The sequence below is a fragment of the Natator depressus genome, chromosome 2 (assembly GCF_965152275.1).
Source record: "Natator depressus isolate rNatDep1 chromosome 2, rNatDep2.hap1, whole genome shotgun sequence".
Taxonomy (NCBI): domain Eukaryota; kingdom Metazoa; phylum Chordata; order Testudines; family Cheloniidae; genus Natator; species Natator depressus.
Window position 1 is genome coordinate 181,291,306 of NC_134235.1, and position 24,649 is coordinate 181,315,954.

At 38.8% G+C, this 24,649-nt stretch overlaps 1 protein-coding gene across 48 annotated transcripts in view; it reads left to right on the top strand.

Annotated features, from left to right (window-relative positions):
* Positions 1-24,649, top strand: part of CLASP2 (cytoplasmic linker associated protein 2) — a 270,485-nt gene that overhangs the window by 202,047 nt on the left and 43,789 nt on the right. For 24 of the 48 annotated variants that reach the window (XM_074945446.1, XM_074945461.1, XM_074945433.1 and 21 more), the window contains 4 exons: positions 5,775-5,938; positions 6,516-6,594; positions 6,722-6,772; positions 17,853-17,996. In XM_074945446.1, the coding sequence (XP_074801547.1) occupies positions 5,775-5,938; positions 6,516-6,594; positions 6,722-6,772; positions 17,853-17,996 (438 nt within the window). The remainder of the gene's footprint in view (positions 1-5,774; positions 5,939-6,515; positions 6,595-6,721; positions 6,773-17,852; positions 17,997-24,649) is intronic. The other 24 variants (XM_074945453.1, XM_074945481.1, XM_074945443.1 and 21 more) reach the window with 1 other exon arrangement.

The window sequence follows — 24,649 nt, forward strand, 5'->3', positions numbered from 1 at the left end:
AGTTATTTTTTCTTACAGTATCTGTTTATTTCTCCACTATCAACATGTGATTAAGATGACTGATTTCAGAATTTAAAATTGAATCATGAAAACAAAGACTGTATCTAGAGAAACTATAGCATGTGTGGATTGTTCCCACTATAATTAAAGTTTGAATTCTAGCTTCCACTCTAATCTCACTCTTTTGTTTTGATGCTCATATAAGTTTCTCAAACAAATTGTCCATGCTTTGTCTCAGATTCAGAGGTGTGTGGGTTTTTAGTTTTAGGGTTTTTTGGGAGCCAGGGCGGGGGAGACTTAGACAAGACAAGGTTTGAAGATAATTCATTAAATTTAATATGAACATTTATTTTGGGCAATCTGAGGTGCTCTATGAGCATATAAATGTTTAACCAACTTATTCAGCCTGCAGATTTCAGTATAAGAGGCACCAAACCAAATAAACTCCAGATCAAGAAATTTATGAGCTCCTGTGACAAAGAAAGCAGAGTTTGTCAGCTCCTGGCTCAATTTCTTAATCTTTAAAAACCACAAAAAAAAAATCCACAATTAATTGTTATGATGGAGTATCAAGCACTCAGAAGTTAAGGTTTCCCATAATAGTTGTTTGTGCTTTATATATGTTGTGTTTCATATTTCTGTTTGCATTGTTAAATGTAAATATTAGAATATTATTGTTATTAACAACTACTATTATATAGGGAGAGCTGGTAGTGACCGCTGTATTTAATTTGCGTTAAACTTCTCATTATAATAGATTCTTGTGACCTTTTTGTTAAGAAGCTCATAACACTTCCATTGTTTGCTGCAGGCCTTTGAAAGCCTTTGTGTAGAGAAGTCTGGCTTTGGCCCTGCACCTTCCTCAGTTTTCCCTTCTGTCATGTGTCAAACAAAACACCGTATCTCATGTTTTCACAATACTGCTTCCTCTTCTGGGTGTGGCTTAGTACCATAAAATAATATACACAATCTTCCAGCCTTCTTTTATGGGTTCATTTAGTCCATTCAGTTTATAATGGGCTTTGAGATCCACATAACCCTCCATCTTGGCTTAAAAGTTCTTCCTGTCCTTTACCGGGGCTTCCCCTTCCTAACAAACCTCAATGTTCTAAATCCTTTACATTTCTTTCTCCTTGCAGGTCCCTCAGCTGACGCTTGTCCCTCAACAAGCTGGTACTGTTCTTGCAGTTCTCTCTTCTAGGCCTTTTGCCTGGGAGCTCTGAAGAGTTGTCACCTCCCCAGCAAGCTTTTTTTCCATACTCTGACTGAATTCAGGCTGCCCTGATATTCCCCAGAAAACCTAGTTTCTAGTCAGATTCTCCCCTAATGGTGACCCCTTGTGCCTTTCTCTTAGGGGAGGTAACCTAAGCCTAGCACAGTTGAAGCTGAGTCAGAATCCTCTTAAAAGGCCAGCGTACCCTGTGACAGTATAATAGTATGCAAATTTAGATTCTGCTAACTGGTAGCAAAAGAGGTATCCACCAATAAAACAGTAATTTTGACTTTTTTTCCAGTAGTCCCTTATAAAATTAATTTCTTCCTTTTCTATGACGTCCAACAAACTGAAATATGCATCTTGTCCTTATGAAAGTACATTTGATGTAATAGTGTGCTTGATTTTAAACTTGTGTGTGTACATATATGTATTTACAAGTAGTAAGACAGAGCAAATAATTTTGTGACTATCTTTACATTATTTCTTCAACTTCAGAATAACTGAACTTGAAAATTCACATGCACTGTACGACATGAATCTTGCTTCACAAAGATCAGTCACAATTTTCTTTGAGTTTTCCCCTCCAACCAAGCTTCTTCTTCTTTTTTTTTTTTTTTTTAAGGAAGGAAACTCAGACAAAACACTTAATGTAATATCATGGTTGAGAATTGAAAATGTACAAATTGAAAGCTGTAATTTCCCCAGCAATTCTAACTCTATCACACTGCATGTATATAATGGTATAGATGTGTACACAGCAGTACAAAATATTAAGTATGTGCTGGTGTCAGATTTATAGTTGCTGTGGAAACCATAACTTCATAAAGTCCTTTTGTACATTTAATTCTCAAGCATGACATTAGCAGAGTTTTCCCCTTCCCTCACATTTAATAAATTGGGCTAGATGAATTCTCCATTGGTAAAAGGAGAGGTAAATTTCACCTCCCTTCATCATGAAGGGCCATAACAGCAACAGGAAAATTCATCCCCTTGGAAAGGACATAAGAATTGCCATACCGCATTAGACTTGAGGTCCATTTAGTCCAGTAACCTTTCTATGAGGGTGATCAGTGAGCTTCAGAGGAAGGTATAAGAACCATGCAGTGGGCAGTTGTGTGGTAATCTTTCTCCAACATTAGGTTTCATCCTTTTCTATAGTTAGATACTGGCTTAAGTCCTGAAAAATGTTATTTAATATCCCTTCTATAATTTATCATAAACTATGACAATTCCAGATATTCTTGCTGTCTGTAGCAATGTCCAGTATCCTTTCCTTTTTTCAGTCTTGCTAAATTCTTGCCCTTAACAGTTTTGTGTGGCAATGAGGAAAGGCAGGCAGTGTTTCCATGGAAGCACTCCCTCCTTTAGGGAACAATAGTTTTAATCTGTGCTGTGTTCCTTATTTAGTCCCCTGGCTATAGTGGGAATGCACGAAATCAATAAATACCCAAATCGTAGTGTCTAATACCTGGTCTGCAACGTCAACACACCTTTTTGGGGTTGGCTATGTTTTCCCTAGCAAAAAAAAAGTTGTGTTCAACCATTGCTGTTAAACCATTTTCTGAGACCAATGGAAGCTGGTGTAGACTAATGAATTTCTACAATGCAAAACAAAAAAAAGGTAGTGTTAACATACGGTTAAGTTTGAGAAACAAATATTCAGAAGTCAGGTAGTTCCAAATATTACAGCGGAGAGAGCAATCTTAATTCAGCCATGTTGCACATCCTATCTATATATCTATATCTCTCTCTATATATAGATATATCTATATATATATATATATTTATATTTACAAACAGAAATGCTACTTTAAAGGTGTTGTTTAGATTCCAAAGTTAAATGCTCAAAAGTTAGGAAATGCCTGATGTAAGGTTAACCATAAACCCTTAATTTTTCCTCCTTGGGCATCCATCCTGTGCACTGAGGCAGGGGTCCTGGGGGTGAGGGGAGTGGAGTATGGGATCATGTAATAAAGGACTGTGGATAAAATTTTCAAAAGCACCCAAGTCCCATTTTCTAGAGTTTTTATAAGTCTATGTAGAAATTTAAGGCCCATGGATTATCAAAATTTCAAATTACAATTTTACCCTTACTATAATGTACATGTACAGGGAGCAGAATTCCCCGGGTGATGTTAAATATCATATTTCCGAACTTTTGCGTGCTCAACTTTTCAATTGAAGTAACACTCTTTAAAACAGTTTTTTGTAGTAATTTTCTAGGTTTGTTGTTTTGTGTTTAAAGAGGAAAAAGGTAAAGATGGGCAACTAGAGCTCTGTGTTGGGCCTGGGGGGAGACCAGCTTGGCCCTCTTATCACCCTTTTCCCCACTATAGCTATTTTGACAGCTGTTTTGGTATTCCCAGGGATGTGTGCACTGCTGCGGTGGCAGCATGGGTCCAGCTCTTTAGAATGCTCATGTTCTGTTATTTTAACATGTTGCCAAAATATTCCTGAAGAATGCAAGTGACAGCAGGGAAATAGTGATATTTTAACGGTTGGTATTTCAGCCAAATCTAATGGAGTTTCTGGGACAAAGAAAAGGCACTTGGAAAGCCCTGTTACAAATCCAGTTTGCTTATAGTTATATGTAACTCAGACAGATTAATTGACATAATTTGATCATTTGACTTTCTAGTACTACTGTTTGGAGATTTGTATGTACAGATATAATAATTCTGCAAAACACATTTAGAATGGCCTACACAGAAATCTGTGTGCTGTTGCTTATGTGGAATCGGAGTTAAAGTCTTGAGCTTGATAGCTTATTTTCTTGTTTTCAGTGCCCTGGAGTTATCAGTGGGTAGGAGTGCTGGGTGTGGGGATCTTCTAATGTGGTTCTTGCGTAACTGCCCGACCAGGAGCAGCACTGGAGTAATGTTCAGCCTTCACCCAGTGAGAGAAACATCAAGGACAATAGATGGAAGGGAGGAGAATATACCCTACAATATTTCATTTTAGAGGGGGAAGAAAATGTTTTCTCTTGAGGAACCTTTTACCTATTTGGGACAGGAAGATGGTTTTTAATAGTTAAAATATTTAAAGTAGTCCTGAAGATTATACTGTTTGGTGTCTGTAGGATCCTGAGAGAATTTGAATGTATATGGCATCCAGTGCCTATTAATCAAGTGCCAGCCTCAAATACCTAATAACGGACACTTGTAAACTAATCATATGGATTTGCACCTTTAGTGTGTTGGGTATATTTACCTTAATGACCTTATGACATCGGTGTTAAAAAGTAATTTTAGTGAACTTATGCAACAGTATGTGTTATGGCCTAGATTAGGCTGGAATTCTGGCAGAATACATACAAATTGTATATCTAGAACATGTATGTTCCACTCCAGCATAAGCACACATAAATCCAAAAGCTAGTGAAAGGTCCTAAAAAGAAAAATAATGCCACCTAGCGGTAAATTTTATATACATACACTTAAAAAAAAAACCCCAACCCTAAAATACTTCTTGATCTTAAGGTTGTACTATAAGTTTAGAAATTTGTAAAAAAAAAAAAAAAAAAAAAAAAAAAAAATTGTCATCCACACTTACATTTGGTGCAGTTTGCAATATACAGATTGACATAGGGTGCATCTACACTGGATAAAAAAATGCAGCAGCAATTCTCAGCCCGGGTCAACCGACTTAGGCTCATAGGTCTTGGGCTAGTAGAGCTGAAAATAGTGTAGATGTTCCCACTCGGTCTGGAGCCCAGGCTCTGAGATCCTGGCTGAGTTTCAGAGCCCAGGCCCCAGCCCAAGTGGGAGCATCTGTGCTGCTATTTTAAGACCCAGAGCATGAGCCCCACAAGCCCAAGTCAGTTGACCTGGACTCTGAGAATTGCTGCTATGGCGGGTGGGAGGGGCACCATGCAGCATAAATGTACTCATAGATCATTTTCATGAATATTTGCTTCCCAACACCACTCTTCCAAAATGTCATAGATAGTAGCTAATATGTTTTTAGAAAGATTAACATTCCATATATTTCCAAAGAACATCATAATCAAAAATGTACTGCCGTTTTTCCTCTACTGGTGTGAATAATTTGTTTCAGAATGCTGCAAGAACAGAGGAGCCTGTTCCATTCTCCAAATCTTCTGTGGAAAGGAACAAGCATTCTCTTGATGCAGATCTCCACAGCTCATATTTTAATTAAGCTTTCTGTGGCCTCTTTGCTTTTTTTTAAAAAGAGAAGCCAATTTTATTGTCAACGTAGAACTGACTTAATTACATAAATCTTGAAGTGGAAAGAATTTTAAATTTAAAAAATAAAGTTGTGCCAGCCATCACAGTAAACATTTCTTTACCCAATGATACTGCATGGAATAGCTAATTGTCAAACTTCAGCTGAAGTTGAATAGCAATATTCTCTTGTATCACGGAGACCAATGAAAAGCAAGACAGATTGTTTTCCTGCTTGGCTGCAAATCACTGCCTCTGTTTGCCTTTGATTCCCCTACTGCTTTCTTCATCATTTGTGATTTCAACACAGGTCAATGTCATTTCCTTTTCTTCCCCCCACCCCTCTCTCTTTTTCCCTTCTCTGCCTCTTTTAGGTGTTCAGCATGTTTTTGGAGACCTTGGTCGACTTCATCCAGGTCCATAAAGAAGATCTACAGGATTGGCTGTTTGTGTTGTTGACACAGCTGTTGAAGAAAATGGGTGCTGATTTGCTTGGGTCTGTACAAGCAAAAGTTCAAAAGGCACTTGATGTCACAAGGTAATACATTGCTGACAAAAATGTGCATGTAATTTTGATTGGCACCAGAGTATATTCCCACACCTCTCTTACTGTACTGTAAGGATATTGGCCCCAAAACAGAATCTGTTGATGGCTTTAAAATGTAACAAATGTAGTAATGGTGGTTTTCTAAATATCAGCTAATTTAAAGAATTCAAATTGTCCCGGCCGTTTTGAATGCTTAACATTGAAAGATGAATACAGAATCAGTTTTGTAGATTATGAAATGCACATCCTAGCAGGATTGGATTTAATAAGCCATACACTCTTGAGAGAGTTTTAGTTTGTCTTACATGTTATCAGATGTAATTGCTTGGAAGTAGTAAGAACTTTTGATATATGTTCTTTCTACGTTAGCTGAATGTTTCTGAAAGTATGATATAGCATATCTACCCAGTGATTAAAACAAGTAGGCGTATATTGTAGTTTGAAAGGGAGATGAAGTTTTGATTAGTTAATATAGAGAGAGCCTTTAAGTTAGAGCGACCACCTCTACAGTTACTAAATGCGTGCCCTGTGCAAGTAATGCATTTTGCCTGATTTCTTTATTTTGCAGGGAATCTTTTCCAAACGATCTCCAATTCAGTATTTTAATGAGATTCACTGTCGACCAGACCCAAACACCCAGCTTGAAGGTAAGAATTTACAAGTCTAAATTGCAAATAAAATATTTGTTGATAGAAATTTGCTTTCTCTTACTATTTGAATTTGTATTGCAAAAAAGGTTTTCACTTGGTGGATTTTGTTTTTATAAACTTTCAGACAGTCAAGCCAGCGCTGCAGGACCAGCTTCGCTCTTTTTGGAGCTCCAAGGTTTTTTGTCTGCATTATTGCCTTTTTTAACCCTATGTAAAAACTTTACAATGTTTGATAATTTTTATTTGTATGCATCCGTCTATGGCTACTAACCTTTGCAAGAAACTTTAAGCATGCAGATATTCAAGTTCAAGTGATATACTAGTTTCAGAGCATTTGTTGCAAAAACAGCCCTGATAAGACCACACTTCAGTGAATACAGAAGCAACAAAAATGTGGCCGCCTAACACCAAGCTGGTTATGCAAACTCACTCTATCAAGTCTTTTCTCATTTTATGTTTGTGATTTCCCAATCTTCTTTTCTGGATGTAGTTCTGACAATGAAGGTTTTTCCCTAAACTACTTTCATCTTGTAGGTTATGGGCATATTTAAAATTTAAATAATGTTAATATTAACACATGTACCTAAATTTTCATTCAAAAACATATTACTTTTATATTTAGTGCATTATTTTATTTGTTAAGCTTTTCTAAAAGTAATGTGTTGCATTATATATGCACGCATTTTCACAGCTTACGAATATGTTGACATAGAAATGGTGGTACAACCTAAAATTAACTGATTTCTGTAGGACGTGTACAATTGGAGAAAAGGTTGACTTTGGTATAAATGCTGTAAATCCTAATAAGATTTACAAATAAGGCAAATTGGGGAAATAACAAGCATATACGAAACTGGAATTTTCTGCTCTGTCCTGCACGAAAAATTTTTACACAATTTGGAATGTTATGCAACATAACAATGCACAAGATTACACTTTTTTCCTGTACACAGTGGGGCTGAAGTCACATGCAAATACCTCATTTTTTGTTTTTGTTTTTGTTTTTTTGTTTGCAGCACAGTAAAATGTATACTATTACTCACTCTGAGGACAGTTCATACTTTGACTACTATTACGTTGTGGTGGTGTATTAAACAGCGGCTGCTATCTCATGATCTGATCAGAGTTGTTGAAGAAAACAGATGAAGTAGTAATGAAATCTCACAATTTGTTCTGTAACATGTCCTTAAGACAGAGGTTTATTGCAGGAAGATTAATGCGTCGATTGCTGAGAGTTACTTTCTCCATAAAATTCTGATGTAATTACTAAAGCACAATATGCTCCCTTTTGTGAAGCTTATGCTGTAGATTTGAAAGAAAGCATGGACTTCCGGTATGAGGATGAGGTCCAAAGAGTGGAATTCCTTAAAGACTTGGAGCCAGAGGTTAAGACCGAGGAAGCCAAGGCCAAGACCATTCTCCTGATGACAGAGAAGAAAGTTTAAAAAAAAAAAAGACTGATTTAGGGAACCAATATTGAGCAGTTATCATAAAGATTCATCAGTGTTAGAGAAATATAAGATTTCTCTAATAGACGTTGGCTGGAGAAGCCACCTCTTTCTTAGAGCTGTGGCTTCAAATGATTGTCTCAATATGAGTAGTTTCAAACAGATTTTTAAAGAATTTTTTAAATATTACCTTTTTTGTAAAGTGTGCCGTTAACAGGCAATAATGTTGTCTTCAAAAATCCAAGAACTTATCATACCCCATTCCCTACCCCTCAACTTCTTCGTAAAACTTACTACTATCACTGAAGAGCCAGAGAACATATTTATTAGAAGTAATCAAAAATGTAATATAGTAATAGTGTTAAGGATTCTACCTACCTGTGTTAGTATTTTGTACTGGTACCGATCCCCATAGTTCCAGACTGCTTCCTAGAGTTAATTGGATTGGCATAGCAAGATTCCTTTTGAACTTGATGGAGTCCAGCTCTTCTCCCTTCTCTGGTTTTCAGAAACTCTTCTTGAAGGGATGGTTATGTACCGGTGAGAGGGAGTGGAGTTTGTTGGAAATATCATTCTTGTTATGATGGCAAAACTGTATCAAAGAGGAAAGTCTTTTAGCATGACCTACTAGTCATCAGATTCTGGATAGCTCATCTCTTCTGGAATTTGTTTTACAGACACATCTCCCTGAGCCAAGAGTGCCTTGACTCTGGCTCACACACTGTGTGTCCTGGACTTTGTGTTCTGTGTTTTGTTCAAAGGAGCACAGCTGTCTCCATGGTTCATAGTGATATGGTTTCTGTTGAAGCTGGGACATGACCCATTAATGGCTTTGAAAATTAGAAGCAGGACATTGAACTGGCCTCAGAGGTAGACTTGGGAGCCAGTGGGGGATCCAGAAAACAGGAATGATGTGCTTCTGCAGACCCAGTCCAAGTAGGGGGCAGACAGCCAGGTTTTGTACCAGCTAGTGTCTTTACAGTATTTTCACATTCAGTTTCACATACAATGAATTAAAGAAATACAGTTTGAAGGTGACAGATACATAAAAAATACTGGCCAGGTCTGGAAGGAAAAAATGAAGGTTTTTAGCAAATATTACTTGATCAGGGACAGTGATAAATGATGTAGGACCATTTTGGCAAATGCATCATGCTTATGTAGTAGTTTGAACAGGATTTTAATCAAATAAATAAAATGCATGACCAGGACTACTCAGTGTATTTACCTTTACCTCTAAGTAAGTTGTTTTCCCAGATTGAAGTTTTGAGAGAGGAGCCATTCTAGTATGCTTTTACGGATTTATTACAAAAATAAGAAAACAAATACAAATAAGTGATATATGTTACTAATTAATTTACTTCCTATTTCCCTAAACTAATCTAATCTAACACAGTGCAATGATCAGCTCAAGATTACAATTGAAATACAGTCAATAAATCAGTGGTTCAATTTATCTGGCTCCTCCCCAGTTACTATAATGATTAATTAAATCAATGTATAAGATTAATAAAAGAATAACTTCATTACTTCACAAGAAATGTAAAGACAAAAACCTTTCTTAAATCCAATCAATTGAGCTAAGAGTTTGCTAAAGACAGAAGCGGACTCTTGTTTTAAGGAAATATAGCACTTAGAATGATTTCTGTGTAGTTTCCCACTTTAGTGTTCCACCTTAAGTTTCTCTGAACGTACAACCTATGTTAAAAACTATTTACTTAGCTTATTCCCCTTTCTACACTAATAGTGTCTGTTGTCTTCCTGACACTGTTACATAAATGCAAAAGTGATTCTTAAATCAAGCACTTATCAGCTTTGGAGCTTTTAACCCAAACTAACGTTTTGTACTAATAACAGATTTGTGTTTTTTAGTGTCTACCTGTAGAAACTGCTAGTGACACACACATACAACCCTGTCTCTACTGGAAAGTTGGAGAATTCAGACATTTCTAAAAATCTACACGAAAACACTTTCACATCATTGGCTTCTTAGAGTCTCTAAATTATATGGTTGATTTTAGTTGAGAATTAGTTGTTGCAAATAACTTCAGCTTGTTTTGCATGTGGGGAAGTAACTTCAGGCTTTGTTTAACTCAGGGGTCTCAAAGACGCGGCTGCCCGCAGAGTTATTTCCTGCGGCCCGCCATAGGCACCGACTCCACCGGCAGCCAAGTTCTCCTCCCCGCCCCCTGTTTGGCAGCACTTAAGACTTTCCAGGAGGGAGGAGCGGGGATTCGGCACACTCAGGGGAGGAGACAGGGCTGGGGTGGAGATTTGGGGAAGGGGTTGGAATGGGGGTGGGAAAAGGCAGGTCAGGGGCAGGGCCTCATGAACTAGATGAGCAGTCTGAGGTATGAAGTTCAGCATGTTTGATTCTTTGCTGTGAGTAGTTGGGAAGAACGTTTGTTAAAAGTGGCAACGTATTTTGTATGAAAAATTACTTTAAAAAGTTCCTGCCGTTACAGCTATGTTGATAGACTGTTAGTGTAGATCATCATCAGTGTTACAGACCACATAAGGAATAGTTACAGCTGTTTATATTTTATTAAAACCCCTCTTCGCATTACAGTTTTTAAAAAGTTAATACAGTGACTTTTAATAACATACTATATTATTCTTCATTTTTTTCATTTTTGACTATACTTTCGTATCGTTGTATGAAGAGGTTTCAGTGATGCAGCCCTCGGGCCAATATACTAGTCCTCATGTGACCCTCATGGTGATTTGAGTTTGAGAACCCTGGTTTATCTGATGGTTAGGGTCTTTCTCTTCTCCTTGTCTGGTCCAGGGAAGAGAGCAGGATACAACTTCAGGTGTCGTTTGTGTGAGAGCCTCCACCCCTCCCTTTCTTTCCATATTCTTAGAGTCTTTTGAGGGTTCAGTGTCCGCTTGCTTCGCCTCAGGGACCATCCATGTTCAGTTAGAGATTTTAACATGTTGGCTGTACTCATCATGGACCAATAATTTATCTCAATCGGAGGTCAGAGTACAAGATTCCAGTCTGAGGTGAATGCTTTCTTGCAAAATTTCTTGGTGACCACAATCAGCTGTCCTCTTCATGAGCAGGACATGTAGAGGACCACATGAGAAGGGATTGGTAACATATTTCCACTTAAGCCAGACATAAGTGTGTTAATTGTTTAAAAATAAGTAATGGCTAGTCAGCATTACACATTCCCATATATTGTCATTATAGTAAGCATAATGAGGGGAAAGGGGGCTCTGAGAGGTGGGGGCTCAGTCTAGGGTGAGTTTCAGCCAGCTACTCTTTATCCAAGAACTGATCTCTTGTGTAGGTATTGTGACATATAAATAATGGCATTTTTTGAATCTTTAGAAAGAGATACACAACTTAGTGCTGCCAGCATTTAGTTGGCAACAGAGCCAAAGACATCTCATCTGTGGCCTCATGTGGAAAGCTATTTGTTAAATGCTCTACAATAGTTTAAAATGTGGCTTGTTTATGTATGAGTAATTACAATATTATGGAGGTGCTGGTAACAGCTTCCTGATTATTATTATTAATTATTATTTATTTGTATTACTATAGTGCCTAGGAGCATTAGTCATGGGCCAGGACCCCATTGTGCTAGATTCTGTACAAAGAACAAGAATATGGTCCCTGCCCTAATGAGCTTACAATCCAAATATAAGACAGGAGACAACAGATGGATACGGACAGATCATGGGGGAGCACAAGGAAACAATAAGACAATATTGGTCATTGTGATAGGCGTGGTCTCAGAATACCAGTAATAGTTGTCAAGTTTTTTGTAGGCATCACATCAAAGGAGAGTTTTAAGGGGGAATTTGAAGGAAGATAATGAGGCAGCTTTGCATACAGGGAGTGTCTACCACAATTGAGAGGCGGCATGGTAAAAAGCATGAAGGTACTTGTTTGGGGGGACAGGGGAAGTATTTAAATTTGAGTTGAGCTTTGTACTTAAAGCAAGCATGTGAAGAATACACTGTGTCTTCCCCAAACCTACAGTGTATAATTCTTTCAGTACTGAATGAATTATCTGAGAATAAAATTAATTTGAAATTGGGTTCTTTACAAAATGTAGCACTCTTATATACGCACGCGCACACATTTTTGGGGGGGGGAGGGGGGGTCCAGAATGATCTCATTTCAGGAGTTGTATGTCTATCAAAAATTGGAAGAGAGGTGAATCTTGCATAGATATGGTACAATGGGTAGTATGGTTTTTTTTTTGGTTTTTGTTTTTTTTTCTTCAATAAAATTTTAGATTCTTCTTCAGGTGATGTCCCTATGGGTGCTCCGCTTCAGGTTCATATGCCTGAACATGGAGCCCCTGTGCTGATGGTTGAGGAAAGACTCTTGGTACAAGAACCTTGCCTGTCTCTAGTATCACATCACCCCTTGGTAATGGCACGTTCTCTGGTACAATCTAGGGCAGACATACTCCATATTTCAATGCCCCATCTTCTTCCTCCCCTCTAGAGCAGCAGTTCTTAACCAGGGGTCCATGGCCCCCTTGGGGGGCTGTGAGCAGGGCCACACGAGACTGGTTCAGCCCAGGGCAGAAAACCAAAGCTTGAGCCTTGCTGCAGTGGGGCTGAAAAATAGTTGTGACGCAGGTGGGCCCTGGAGTTTTTATACCATGTTGGGGAAGGGGCTCAGAAAGAAAAAGGTTGAGAACCCCTTCTCTAGTAAATGACAAGGGCAGCTCCTCTGACCCTCCAATTACTGTCCAGTGTTTGCTCAGTTATCAACCTAGAGCTCAGTCTCTTGACACTTGGTCTGTGAGGGAAACTTCAAGGCATGGGTCACCTTGCACTTTTCCTGGTTTGAACAACCATGAGTTACTCTCCCTGCCCCCTCCCTTTCCTATATAGGGAAATAGTCATTTTAGGATCTGTGGGCAGCCTATATGGAGCAACTCTCCAGAGCACCCAGTTCCACTTGTGGGGAGCATCAGAGAAGACATCATGTATTCTTCTCTGTCAGTCTCTCCAGGAATAATCCTTTGAGGATCAGGAAAAAAGGGCTAATGAGGAAGCTGCAGTACAGACTAACATCTCTTCCTCTCCACCCTGTGATGCAATAATGCTTTCACCACCATCGTATGCAGATAATGTCAAGCAGTTCCAGGAACTGATGGGGAAAAAAATTCATATCCCTTTGGACTCGTGAGATTGAACACAAACTAATAGTTGTTCTCCATACTGCCTCCTCTGGTAGGTTAGCCTTATCTGTAAACATGGCTTTGCTGGAACCAGCCAGAACAACTTGGTAAACCCCAGCTATTGTACTCCCAACTTGTAAGAGGACAGATGAGAAATACTGTGTTCCTGCCAAGGGTTATGCGCTCCTGTTCACGCACCCAGCCCTGAACTCACTGGTGATTGATGGTGTGAACGAATGAAATAGACAACACTGCTCTAGATCCACCCCACAGGACAAGGATCAATAACAGCTAGACTTGTTTGGCTCCAAATGTTGCTCTTCTGTGTTGTTACAATTTAGAATAGTCAATTATCAAGCCATACTCACAAAATATAATTACATTAATTGTGGAAAGATCAATTCTTTTATTGACCACTTACCACAAAAGCAGTGAGAGCAATTTCAAGTGATCGTCACAGAAGTACAACTGTTGGCAAGGACTTCGTTGCAAGCCTCCCTGGATACATCTGACATGGTGCCTCGATCTAGATGTATGGTGATTATAGATACTCACGGTAGCTCTTATCAAGCTAGCTCAAATATAAATAGTAGTATAGCCACGATAGCATGGGCAGTGGAAACAGAAGCACAGCTACGCCATGCCAAGTACAAACCCATCTAAAAAAAGTGGATATGTACTTGGCAGGGCTCAGCCATGCATCTCCTGTTGCTACCCGTGCTGCCGCGGGTACACTATCTCAGTGAGAGCTAGCTTAAATACGTGTAAACAAGCAGGGGAATCACTCCCCTAGCCTAAGCGTCGATCCCTTGAAAGGACTTAAAACCACTAGATTGGTGGAAAGTTCCATACGTGGTCTGCACAGGATTCCCCTTCACACTGCCTCCCCCCACGGTGACCATAGAAATAGATGCACACGCTAATAGGATGGGCAGCGCATCTTCATTCATACCATTGAAGACAAATATACTGCTTGGGAATCTACTCTCCATATCAACTTGGTGAAGCTCAAAGCAGTCAAATATGCATGCAAATATTATCCAGCTATGATCAAGAGGCAATCCATCAGAATTATGACAGACAATAGGACCAGCATCGACTACATAAGTCACCAGAGAGGAGCAAGATCCTCTTTTTGTGTAGAAGCTCTAAAGCTGTGGAACTGGTGCATTGCCCATCAAATCTTCATCTCAGCCATACTTACCAGGTCTCCAGAATACCATAACAGACAAACTGAGCAGGTACTTCTGCCAGGATCACAAATGGGAACTCACTTAAGGGGGAGATAACTTATTTGGGGCTATCTGGGAATAGATCTCTTCACCACTGCCACCAACAGAAAACATTTGCATCAGCATGGCCAAGACAAATATTGTTCCTGTACTTTGGTTCCCTTCCTCTCTCATCCACCATTACACTTAATAATGACTTGCTGGCTCAAGACTTGGGGAAAATTAATCTCAACCTCGCAGCACTCGCCTTAAGGGTTGGCTTCTAAATGTATCTTACCTGTTTGAAAGAAGTACAAGAGGTGTTGCTGAACAGTAGGAGGGCTCGTACTAGGAAAGCATACCTACAGAAATGGAAGAGATTCCACCAGTGGCATACCCAGTGGCATCTGTCCCCTTTTGACTATTCCCTATTGGACATTCTGGATTATCTTTTGGTTTGAAGAACTCAGGTGTCTCTCTGAGTTCCATCCATTTAACAGTTGTCACAGCTTTCCATTGCCCAGTTGAAGGGTTTTCAACATTTGCTCACCGTACCACATCTTGATTCATCAGAGGGTTAATGAACCTTTTTCCCCATGTCACTGAACCCACCCCAATGTGGGATTTGAATCAGTTCTCTAATGAAACCACCCTTTGAGTCACTAGCTAGGTGTTCCCTTCACCAGTTGTCCATGAAGAGTGCCGTTTTGGTGGCTATTACCTCGTTTGGCAGAATCGAGCTAGGGACTCTTATGTCTGAGCCCGCCACACCATTTTTTGTTTTTATAAAGAAAAGGTACTTCTCTGGCCACATCCTTAGTTTTTACCTATGGTAACCTTGGATTTCCATATCAGTCAGGATGTTCAGCTGCCACTTTTTATGCTAAGCCTCACCAGACTAGAGAATAAGGCAGTCTTTACACCTTAGATGCCAGGAGAACATTAGTTCTTTTTATTTGGACAGGACTAACCCCTTTAGGGTCTCCCCAAGATTATTTGTCTCTTTCATGGACAGAGTTAAAGGGACCCCACTCTCACCCCAAAGACTGAGTGGTTTCTGGCTGCATTCTTTTTTTCTATGAGGTGACTAATGTCTGTCCTTCTCCTCAGGTTATAGTCCTTTCTACAAAATCAGTGTTTGTCGCTATCTTTATTAAATGTTCCCATTGCAGAAATCTGCAAAGCTGCCATATGGGCTTTGATTCACACCTTCTCAAAACATTACACTTTCATGCATGCCTTTAGGGCAGATGCTGCTTTTGGTACTGCTGTTCTTCAGCAGTTGTAGACTGCACTCCAAAGCACCCATCTCCTTTAGGGAGTACTGCTCAGGAATCACCTAAAGTGGAGCACCCATAGGGACATTACTCAAAGAAGAAGTTACTTACCTTACACAGTAACTGGAGTTCTTCAAGTCATTTGTCTTTTGTCCTCGACTACCTGCCATATTTCCCCTCTGCTTTGGAGTCTTTCCTTTGCGGGACTGTGTGGTAGAGAAGGAATTGAGGGTAGCTCATCTGACACTGTCCTATATACCCTCAATAGAGGGCACAAGGTTAGCTAGGGCACATGTGCGGACTGAATTGACACTACCAAAAGTCCCCAATCAAAAGGCTCAAAGGGAGTATGCCTGCCTGAAGTGGAGCACCCATAGAGACAAACATCTTGAAGAACTCCAGTCACTGTACAATGTAAGTAACATATCTCTAATGGTCATCTTTTCTTGTTCTTCAACATAGAAAGTTTCCAGACACCGAAGAATAATGTTCTCTTTCAAAAAAAAGTTCATGAAGAACTAACCTCTTTCAAAATGACTGCCATCTTTTATTGTTCATAATGGGACTGAGGTCACAAGCTGCCCTTTAGATGGTTCCTAGTTCTGCTCACCTGCTATTCAGTACTCCTCCCGGTCTGTAGACCGCATAGGGGCCACCATCTTTCCTGAAGACAGTTTGACTCTACTTCCATTGGGAGTGCTTTTCTTCACAGTTTTTAACTGTTAGTAAACCTTATATCTTGTTTTTAGGAATTTTTGTGTACAGATAGCTGGGTGCATTTTTGCACCGTGTTATCATTGGTTTCTAATTGCAGCATCTGATTTTAAAGGTATATGTACATTTAAGATATCATTAGCAGATGGACACAGCAATGTCACAAAAATGACACAAAAATGCTCATTAGCCTTGTGCGGGAGGAAACAGTATACGCACACAATTATATTTGATTGGATATTAGAACGGAGATGTTTTGTTTTTAGTATGTGTTTTGAAATCTACATTTTGCAAAATATAAATAGTTTTAAGATTTGTATCTCAAAAGAAAAAATTTTAGCTGCCAGGTTCTCAGCAGTATTTTCCTTTGACTTATGTATCACAGAAAGCTTCAATTCTTGGGTTATGTGTAACTTCAAAGAAGGCAAGACTTAACAGCCAGCATGAGGGAGAAAAAATTAATATGGCTAAATTACATCTAGTTTCATTGCCTGCCACTAACATGTTTGTCACTCAGTGCATTGACACGCTTTATTTTTTATATATCTGAAATATTAGGATGACTGAGGGAAGCTTTTAAATGATCCAAGTTTATTCAGAACAGTTATCAGTGCAAGCCACAAACACATTTTTTTAAAAAATCTTTCAGATTTTACTGTGCATAATCTCAAATCTAGCACCAGAGTTAATGGAGATAGAAACAGCTAAAAAGTTAAACCAGATCATCCAAATAATCACCCACCCCGTTTCCTTGTCTCATTTTTGCCTATTCATAAACACACTGGCATTCATTAATGTAATGAATTCCGTCAAAGAAAAGTGTGTGTACTGATTGCCATGTGTATTGTTGCTTACTTACTGGCACTGCTTTATTGTAACAGTTATATTTCCCTTATGGTTTGTTTTTAATAGGAAGATGTTTTACAAAATTTATCCCCTAACAAAGATGTTCAATGCTCAGCATAGATTTCTGCTGCTAAAGGGACTGCCAGGGGATTCTGAGTGCAAATTGTATACAGTTTACTGGAAGAAGCTAATTACATCTGTATATATCTTCTCCAGTTCATCAGGTGGTGCTCCCTATGCCAAGTATAAACAAACTAAATACAAAGTGAATGGCTAAACACTTGCACATGCAGTATGCTAGTATTTTTATTTAATGTTAGTGAGAATTAAGATGTCTGTTAGTACAGAAGATTTGTTTACAGATTATAGATATGATATGGATATTAAACAAAAACATTGACTCCAGGTAATTGGTTTTAAAATCAGCTAAAAGACTTCTGATAAAATTGCCAATATTTAATTCACTTTAAAAAAGTATCATTTTGTCCCATTATATTAGCATTCTGGATTATTTGTTCTAAATAACTAGAACCCTGTTTCTTGAGTACACTCACATTTGCAGCACACTTTTGTTTTTATCTATTTACCTGACTCTGCTTACCTTTGCAGGTTAAAGTTGCAATTCTTAAATACATAGAGACTCTTGCACAGCAGATGGACCCAGGGGATTTCGTAAATTCAAGTGAAACTAGGCTGGCGGTATCTCGGATCATCACCTGGACAACAGAACCGAAAAGTTCAGATGTTAGGAAGGTATGTCCATTCATGCTAAAATATGTAGTTAGTCTTTCACAGTTTTTCTTCAGTAGTTTTTAAAGCTGAAACTTGTTCTGATTGTCATATCAGAGTTAGGAGGTATTTGTATGTGGGTTGTTACCATATTCCTAACTAATGCTTTAACAAAAAAAATCTCTTAGGGTTTTGTAATTTGACAATTTTTCCAACAAAAGAATCCTACAAAAAATTCTTTGTAGGTTCATTCTTTAAAAGTATGGAGAACCTACTCCATTTCACGATACACAGATTACATTAAAGCATGTCGTGTCAAAATAGATAAAATAAAGTCTTGTCTAGACTAAGATAAAGGTGTTTTTTAAAAAATATTTGAGCTTAAATGTTATACAATTTAAACTCTAGACAGTACTAGTTATATTTTAGGTGGTTGGGAGGAACCTATCTTAGGGTAAAAGGAATACTATTGTTTAAAACACTTGGTATGACAGTTAAATTTACTTAAGTGGCCGTCTCTATACAGCTTTAACTAATATTACTGCAACAAAGGCCACTCTCTAGCCCCGTAATAATACATTGATCACAGGAGGGGTGAGTAAGAAACTAAAATTATAGTTCATCTGGTTGAATGTTTGCATCTGGTTTTGCACATTCTTTGTATTTGACAAAAGGATTTAAGGAGTAATTGTTGAGTTGGTGACAATAGGAAGCTGACATTTTAATAAAACTACTACTTTGGCATCAAAGAACTCTTCATACAAAAGCTACTGTTGGTAACATTTGCTGTGGAAAACTAAAATACACATTCTACAGAGATTTTTTGCAGGAAGTGAGAGGGGGTTTGTTTCCCAGTAAAAAATTGATTAAAAAGAAGAGATTTGGTTTTCACTAACAGATTATTCTGTGTTGTTTATCTTTTGGGTGACCCCTTTCTTCTTGAGATTTAATGCCAACTTCCCACCACCAGACTTTAGAGACTTCTCTGACTGCTCCTTTGACAGCTTCTCCCTCCCTTAGAGCTTGGCACCTCTCTCTCTTTTTTTGTCTTTTGCTGGGGAGACATAGTCTGATCACATGATTACAATTATCTGTTCTTTGCTGATCATTTGTAGATCTACCTCTGCTCTTTCTCGCTTTTTCTTCATGGCGGACCTATTACTAACCTACATTAAAATAATTTCTCCTCAACCTACCCTTTTCTATTCCTGTTAGAAACTCCACCATCATCGTTGTCCCTCTGGCGCTGACTGTCTTAGTATCATTTTTCTCCCATAAGCGTGTAAAAGTATACAAATTTACAAAAAGAGCAGATTTCACAAAGTCTGTAAAAAGAAACTTCATTCGTTGTGTGCAAACAAAAATTGGTGCTGAACTTTAGGAAACTTGGTACATTTCTCTGTGAACTAGATCATCATTTAGCAAGAAAATGGAAAGTAACTTTTTTAAAAGGCGAGTATTGTATTAGCATATAGGTTTATGATATTCAATTATGTTCTTAATTTCGGTGTCCTCTTTCAATCATTCTTTCCACTTCTCCCCCCCCTTTCCATTTACAGTAACTGTTGAATCCTATTTTTTCCTCAACTGCTCAAAAAAGTCCATCATTCCTTGCCATTCGCATTGTTGAGTCTTGTCCAAGGCTTTATCACCTCAACTGAGCAATCCCTACTTGCCTAACTCTAGCCTTATTGTCCATCAGTCCATCCAAAACACTGCTCCCAAAATCATGTACTTTACCTGTTGCACCAGCTCTGTCCAGACTCTTCTTCAAATCCCTTTTCTTAGCTTTCCTTGTCCTCCCAGGTCATGCTGAAACTCCTAGTCTGTTAAGCTACTGAGAATCTGGAGATATTGAAAACAAAGGATGTGGGGGAGTCTAACAAGTGCTCCTGCTTACTGGACAATCAGCTGAATTAAACTGCTCATTAAAATAGTGAGGAGGATCTCATCAGTCTACTCAGTCATCAAAATGTAGAGCAGTATATGGCAAAAAGTTGGTCAAGCAGGTGTTCTCCAGACAAGCATAATATTCTTTAACCATTAAGACTTCATTGAAGTTGCTTATCACTCCCCCCACCTTTTTTTAACTAACTTTATAAAAGGGGAGGGAGTCATTTTAGTAAAAGATGAGGTATTTGAATCCTTTTCTAATTTTGTATGATATATGCTGATATCCAGCAGTTGTTTTTAAATGAACTACATGTAAACCCTTTTTGTCTGTTACAGTTTTAAATATTTTTTTCAAACATTTTCAGAAATTTATTCTCCTGTAACTTGGTTACATAATAACACTAACTAGAGCCCATTAAGGAACACTAATAATAAATAATAATCAGTTTGAAAACTTAACCCAAACCTACAAGTCCAAGGATGAAACATACTAACCATGTGAAAAATACTTATGCTACCATACCTCCTGAAATTTAAGAGAAATAAAAGTTTGTTTTGTCCTTCGTTTAATTGTAATGGATTGTTGGTCAACTTTCTTATTTATATAGACTTTCAAGAAATCTTTGGCAAGGTTTCTCACAAGAGGCTACCAAAAAAACTAACTAGTCTTGGGATGAGAGGCTAAATAGTACCATGGGCAAAAATTATCTAAGAGACAGGGAAAAAATTATAGGAATAGATGGTCAGTTTTCTTCATGGTAAAAAGTTAACAATGGGCCTCAAGATTCCATATTAGTTTCAGTGTTTTAATATGTTTAGTAATGACCTAGAAAGAGTGTATTTAAAAAAAAAATGAGGTAGCAAAATTTGCAGATGACACAAAGTTAATCAGTTATTCAAGTCTAGAGAAGGTTGAAGAACTTCAGAGTGTGACTTAACCAAGTTTGATGAATGGTCAACATGATGGCAAATGAAGTTCAGTGTTAACAAATGCAAAGCAGTGCACGCTGGCGGGAAGACGTAAACTACTTTTAGACCTCACAAGGTTCTCAATTAACAGTATCAACTCAAGAAAGGGACTGGCAATCATTATGTAAAGCTTAACGAAGACTTCTGTTTAATGTGTAGCTATGGTCAAAAAAGCAAGCATTATGTTAGGGTGCATAAGGAATGGCATGTTGAATAATGTGGAAAATATTATAATGCCATGATACAAATCGGTGGTACAGCCTCATCTGGAATACTGTGTGCCATTCTGGTCACCCCTTCTCATAAAGGATATTGCAGAATTATAAGGGGTTCAGAGAATAACAAATTGTTAGAGGTATGGATAAATTCCTACAAAGAAAGTGAAAAAAATTGGGATTGTTTACCTTAAAAGAAAGAGATTATTAGGGGGGATATGATAAAAGTAGCTGGAAACAAATTCTGTTATTAAAGATTCCTAACGTTTCCTGCCCCAGTGCCCTGTTTTCCAGTTGCTTATAAATTTGCCAAGCTTTGAGTTTTTGGACTGAAATTTTACATGCTGGGTGTCTTCCTCAGGCTGAATATTTTTGGAAAAATTCAGCCAAAACTGTTCAGCCATTTCCAAGAATGAGGTAATGCAGAAATACATTTTGCCCATGTTAAAAATTTTTCTGGTGACCATTTCTTTGAACAACATTAGTGTCCATGGGCTTTGGAGCAGGGGCTTGAAATTTGGCAGGGGTGTTTGTTTGTGTCATGGATATTCCTTTTGCTGTCCCTGTGAAAATCTGCCCAAATTTGGCCAAGTTATAAGCCTTTGAAAATTGTAGTTTGCACATGGCTGATTTTGGCAGCTAAAATCTCCAAAGATTCCATCCTCGCTGAGCATGCTTAAACAGCTCACAGCTCCTCGTGCTCACCAGACTGAGCATGCACCATCCTCACAGAAAGAGAATGTGCTCCAGCCCAGGGCTGTGGGGGTTTAAAAGGACTTTTCTTGTAATTGCTACTCCCAGGTGGTCCATTCCAGGGTGATGTTGGGCATTAGAATCAAGAGCAGAGATGTCACAGCTTGGTTGGATGCCCAGCTTGAGACTCTGTGATCTGATATGCTGAAGTGTTGAGCACTAACAGCAATGATTAATTCTGTGGAAAGCTGTGTTTTGACCATATAAAGTGCTTAATACTGTGAAAAATCAGGGCCCAGTCTTCTCAGATTAGTGGTAACTTTTTACCTTAATCTTGCTGCCTCAGTTCCCCATCTGTAAAATGGGAGTAATACCCCCTCATCTCAACGGAGTGTTGTGAAGTTAAAATTAATGTTTATGTGAAGCACTCATCACTATAGTATCTAAGTGCCATAGAAAAGCCCATGAGGAAATTAATAATTCTGTCTTGAGAGCAGTTCCAATAGTGTGCAGTAAAAGCATGGGGCCACACATTGAGCAATGACTAGAAAGCAAAATATTGAATAGCTCCTCATTAAGTAAGCACTATCCATCACGTGTACTGAATGAGGCATGGGCCTTGTGGAAAAAATAGTATGTGACCATGTAATTAAAGATTGTGTCATAATACATGTGCACTGGGGGGCAGAATTAAGATTGTGCTGGCATTTCCTTACTTTTGAGTACTTGACTTTGTAACACTGATGTTCTTTTAACATAGTTTTTTGTGTGCAACATATAATAAGAAATAGCATAGAGAAAGTAGGTTGGAAGCTTCTGCTCTCTGTCTCATAACACAAGAATAAGAGGACATTCAATCAAACTAAAAAGTACGAAATTTAAAAAATGCTAAAAGTAAATGCTTTTTCATTCAGCATGTAGTAAGACAGTAATACTCATTGCCACAAGATGTTGTTGAAGCCTGATATTAGAGAGATTCAAAGAGTTTAAAAAGTATGGATTGGATGAATGGACTGTAAGGTGGATAGAAAGCTGGCTAGATCATCGGGCTCAACGGGTAGTTATCAACGGTTCAATGTCTAAGTTGGCAGCCGGTATCAAGCGGAGTACCCCAGGGGTCGGTCCTGGGGCCGGTTTTGTCAAACATAGTCATTAATGATCTGGATGATGGGATGGATTGCACCCTCAGCATGTTCATGGATGACACTAAACTGGGGGGAGAGGTAGATATGCTGGAGGGTAGGGATAGGGTCCAGTGTGACCTAGACAAATTGGAGGATTGGGCCAAAAGAAATCTGATGAGGTTCATCAAGGACAAGTGCAGAGTCCTGCATTTAGGATGGAAGAATTCCATGCACTGCTACCGGCTGGGGACCGACTGGCTCAGCGGTAGTTCTGCAGAAAAGCACCTGGGGATTACTGTGGACAAGAAGCTGGATATGAGTCAACAATGTGCCCTTGTTGCCAAGAAGGCTAACAACATATTGGTCTGCATTAGTAGGAGCGTTGCCAGCAGATTGAGGGAAGTGATTATTCCCCTCTATTCGGCACTGGTGAGGCCACATCTGGAGTATTGCGTCCAGTTTTGGGTCCCCCACTCCAGAAAGGATGTGGACAAATTGGAGAGAGCCCAGCAGCAGTCAAGGAAAATGATTAGCGGGCTGGGGCACATGACTTATGAGGAGAGGCTGAGGGATCTGGGCTTATTTACTCTGCAGAAGAGAAGAGTGAGGGGGGATTTGATAGCTGCTTTCAACTACCTGAAGGGCATTCCAAAGAGGATGGAGCTTGGCTGTTCTCACTGGTGACAGATGACAGAACAAGGAGCAATGATCTCAAGTTGCAGTGGGGAAGGTCTAGGTTGGATATTAGGGAAAACTATTTCACTAGGGGGGTGGTGAAGCACTGGAATGGGTTACTTAGGGAGGTGGTGGAATCTCCATCCTTAGAAATTTTAAGGCCTGGCTTGACAAAGCCCTGGCTGGGATGATTTAGTTGGGGTTGGTCCTGCTTTGAGAAGGGGGTTGGACTAGATGACCTCCTGAGGTCTCTTCCAACCCTGATATTCTATGATTCTATGACTTGGGCATTTATATGGATAACAAGAATATCCAGAATTATTACATTTAATGCTAACACATTTTGGAAGGAATAAAATTAATAGAAAAGCATTTTTAAACAATGTTTGGCAAGTTTCAGTGGTATTTTTCAAAGACTATATTTGCAAGAGTAGTTTGACACACAGTATATTTGTCAAATAAATTATTTGGCAAATACCAGTGAAATGCAAATACAGTAATATAATCTCCAAGTATTCAGCAAGTCTACTTTTTTCGTCTCACTTGTTTTGGTTCCTGTCTTATTTCCATTCCTGGTTAAACTTCGCTTTTTCTTACTGTAGTAGATCATACTGTGTCTAATCTTGCGTTATCTTTATTGTTTACTTTTTTTTGTCCTCCGCAACTGTCTCTCTCCCTTTACCTCCTCTTCAGTATTTTTCTCTCACCACATTTCTTCTGCTTCTCCCTCCAGAATCTTGCTGCAGTATTTCTCTGTTCTGATTTCTCATGTTTGAAAATGTCAGACATCTACTAGCCACAAACTAATGTAAAACACTGGGGGTCTTACTGCCCATAGGCAGTGCCCAAATGAGAAACCAGTCCCTCTAGCATCTTGGAAGGGGGAAGTTGATGATGGTATTCCTCCTGGGTGGTGTCTCATAATGCTAATTATCGTTCAGATTTGCCTCTGTTTAGGTGTTAGAGCGGCTTAGGTTATCAGTCATTAAACGCCGCAGCTGCTGGAAAGGAAGAGGAGACATGCGTACTCTGGTTCTCTTCTCCCACGCTGTCCTTCCTCCCCAAAACCTTAGTTGTTACAAGGCTAGGTGGGATTTTGCAGTACTTG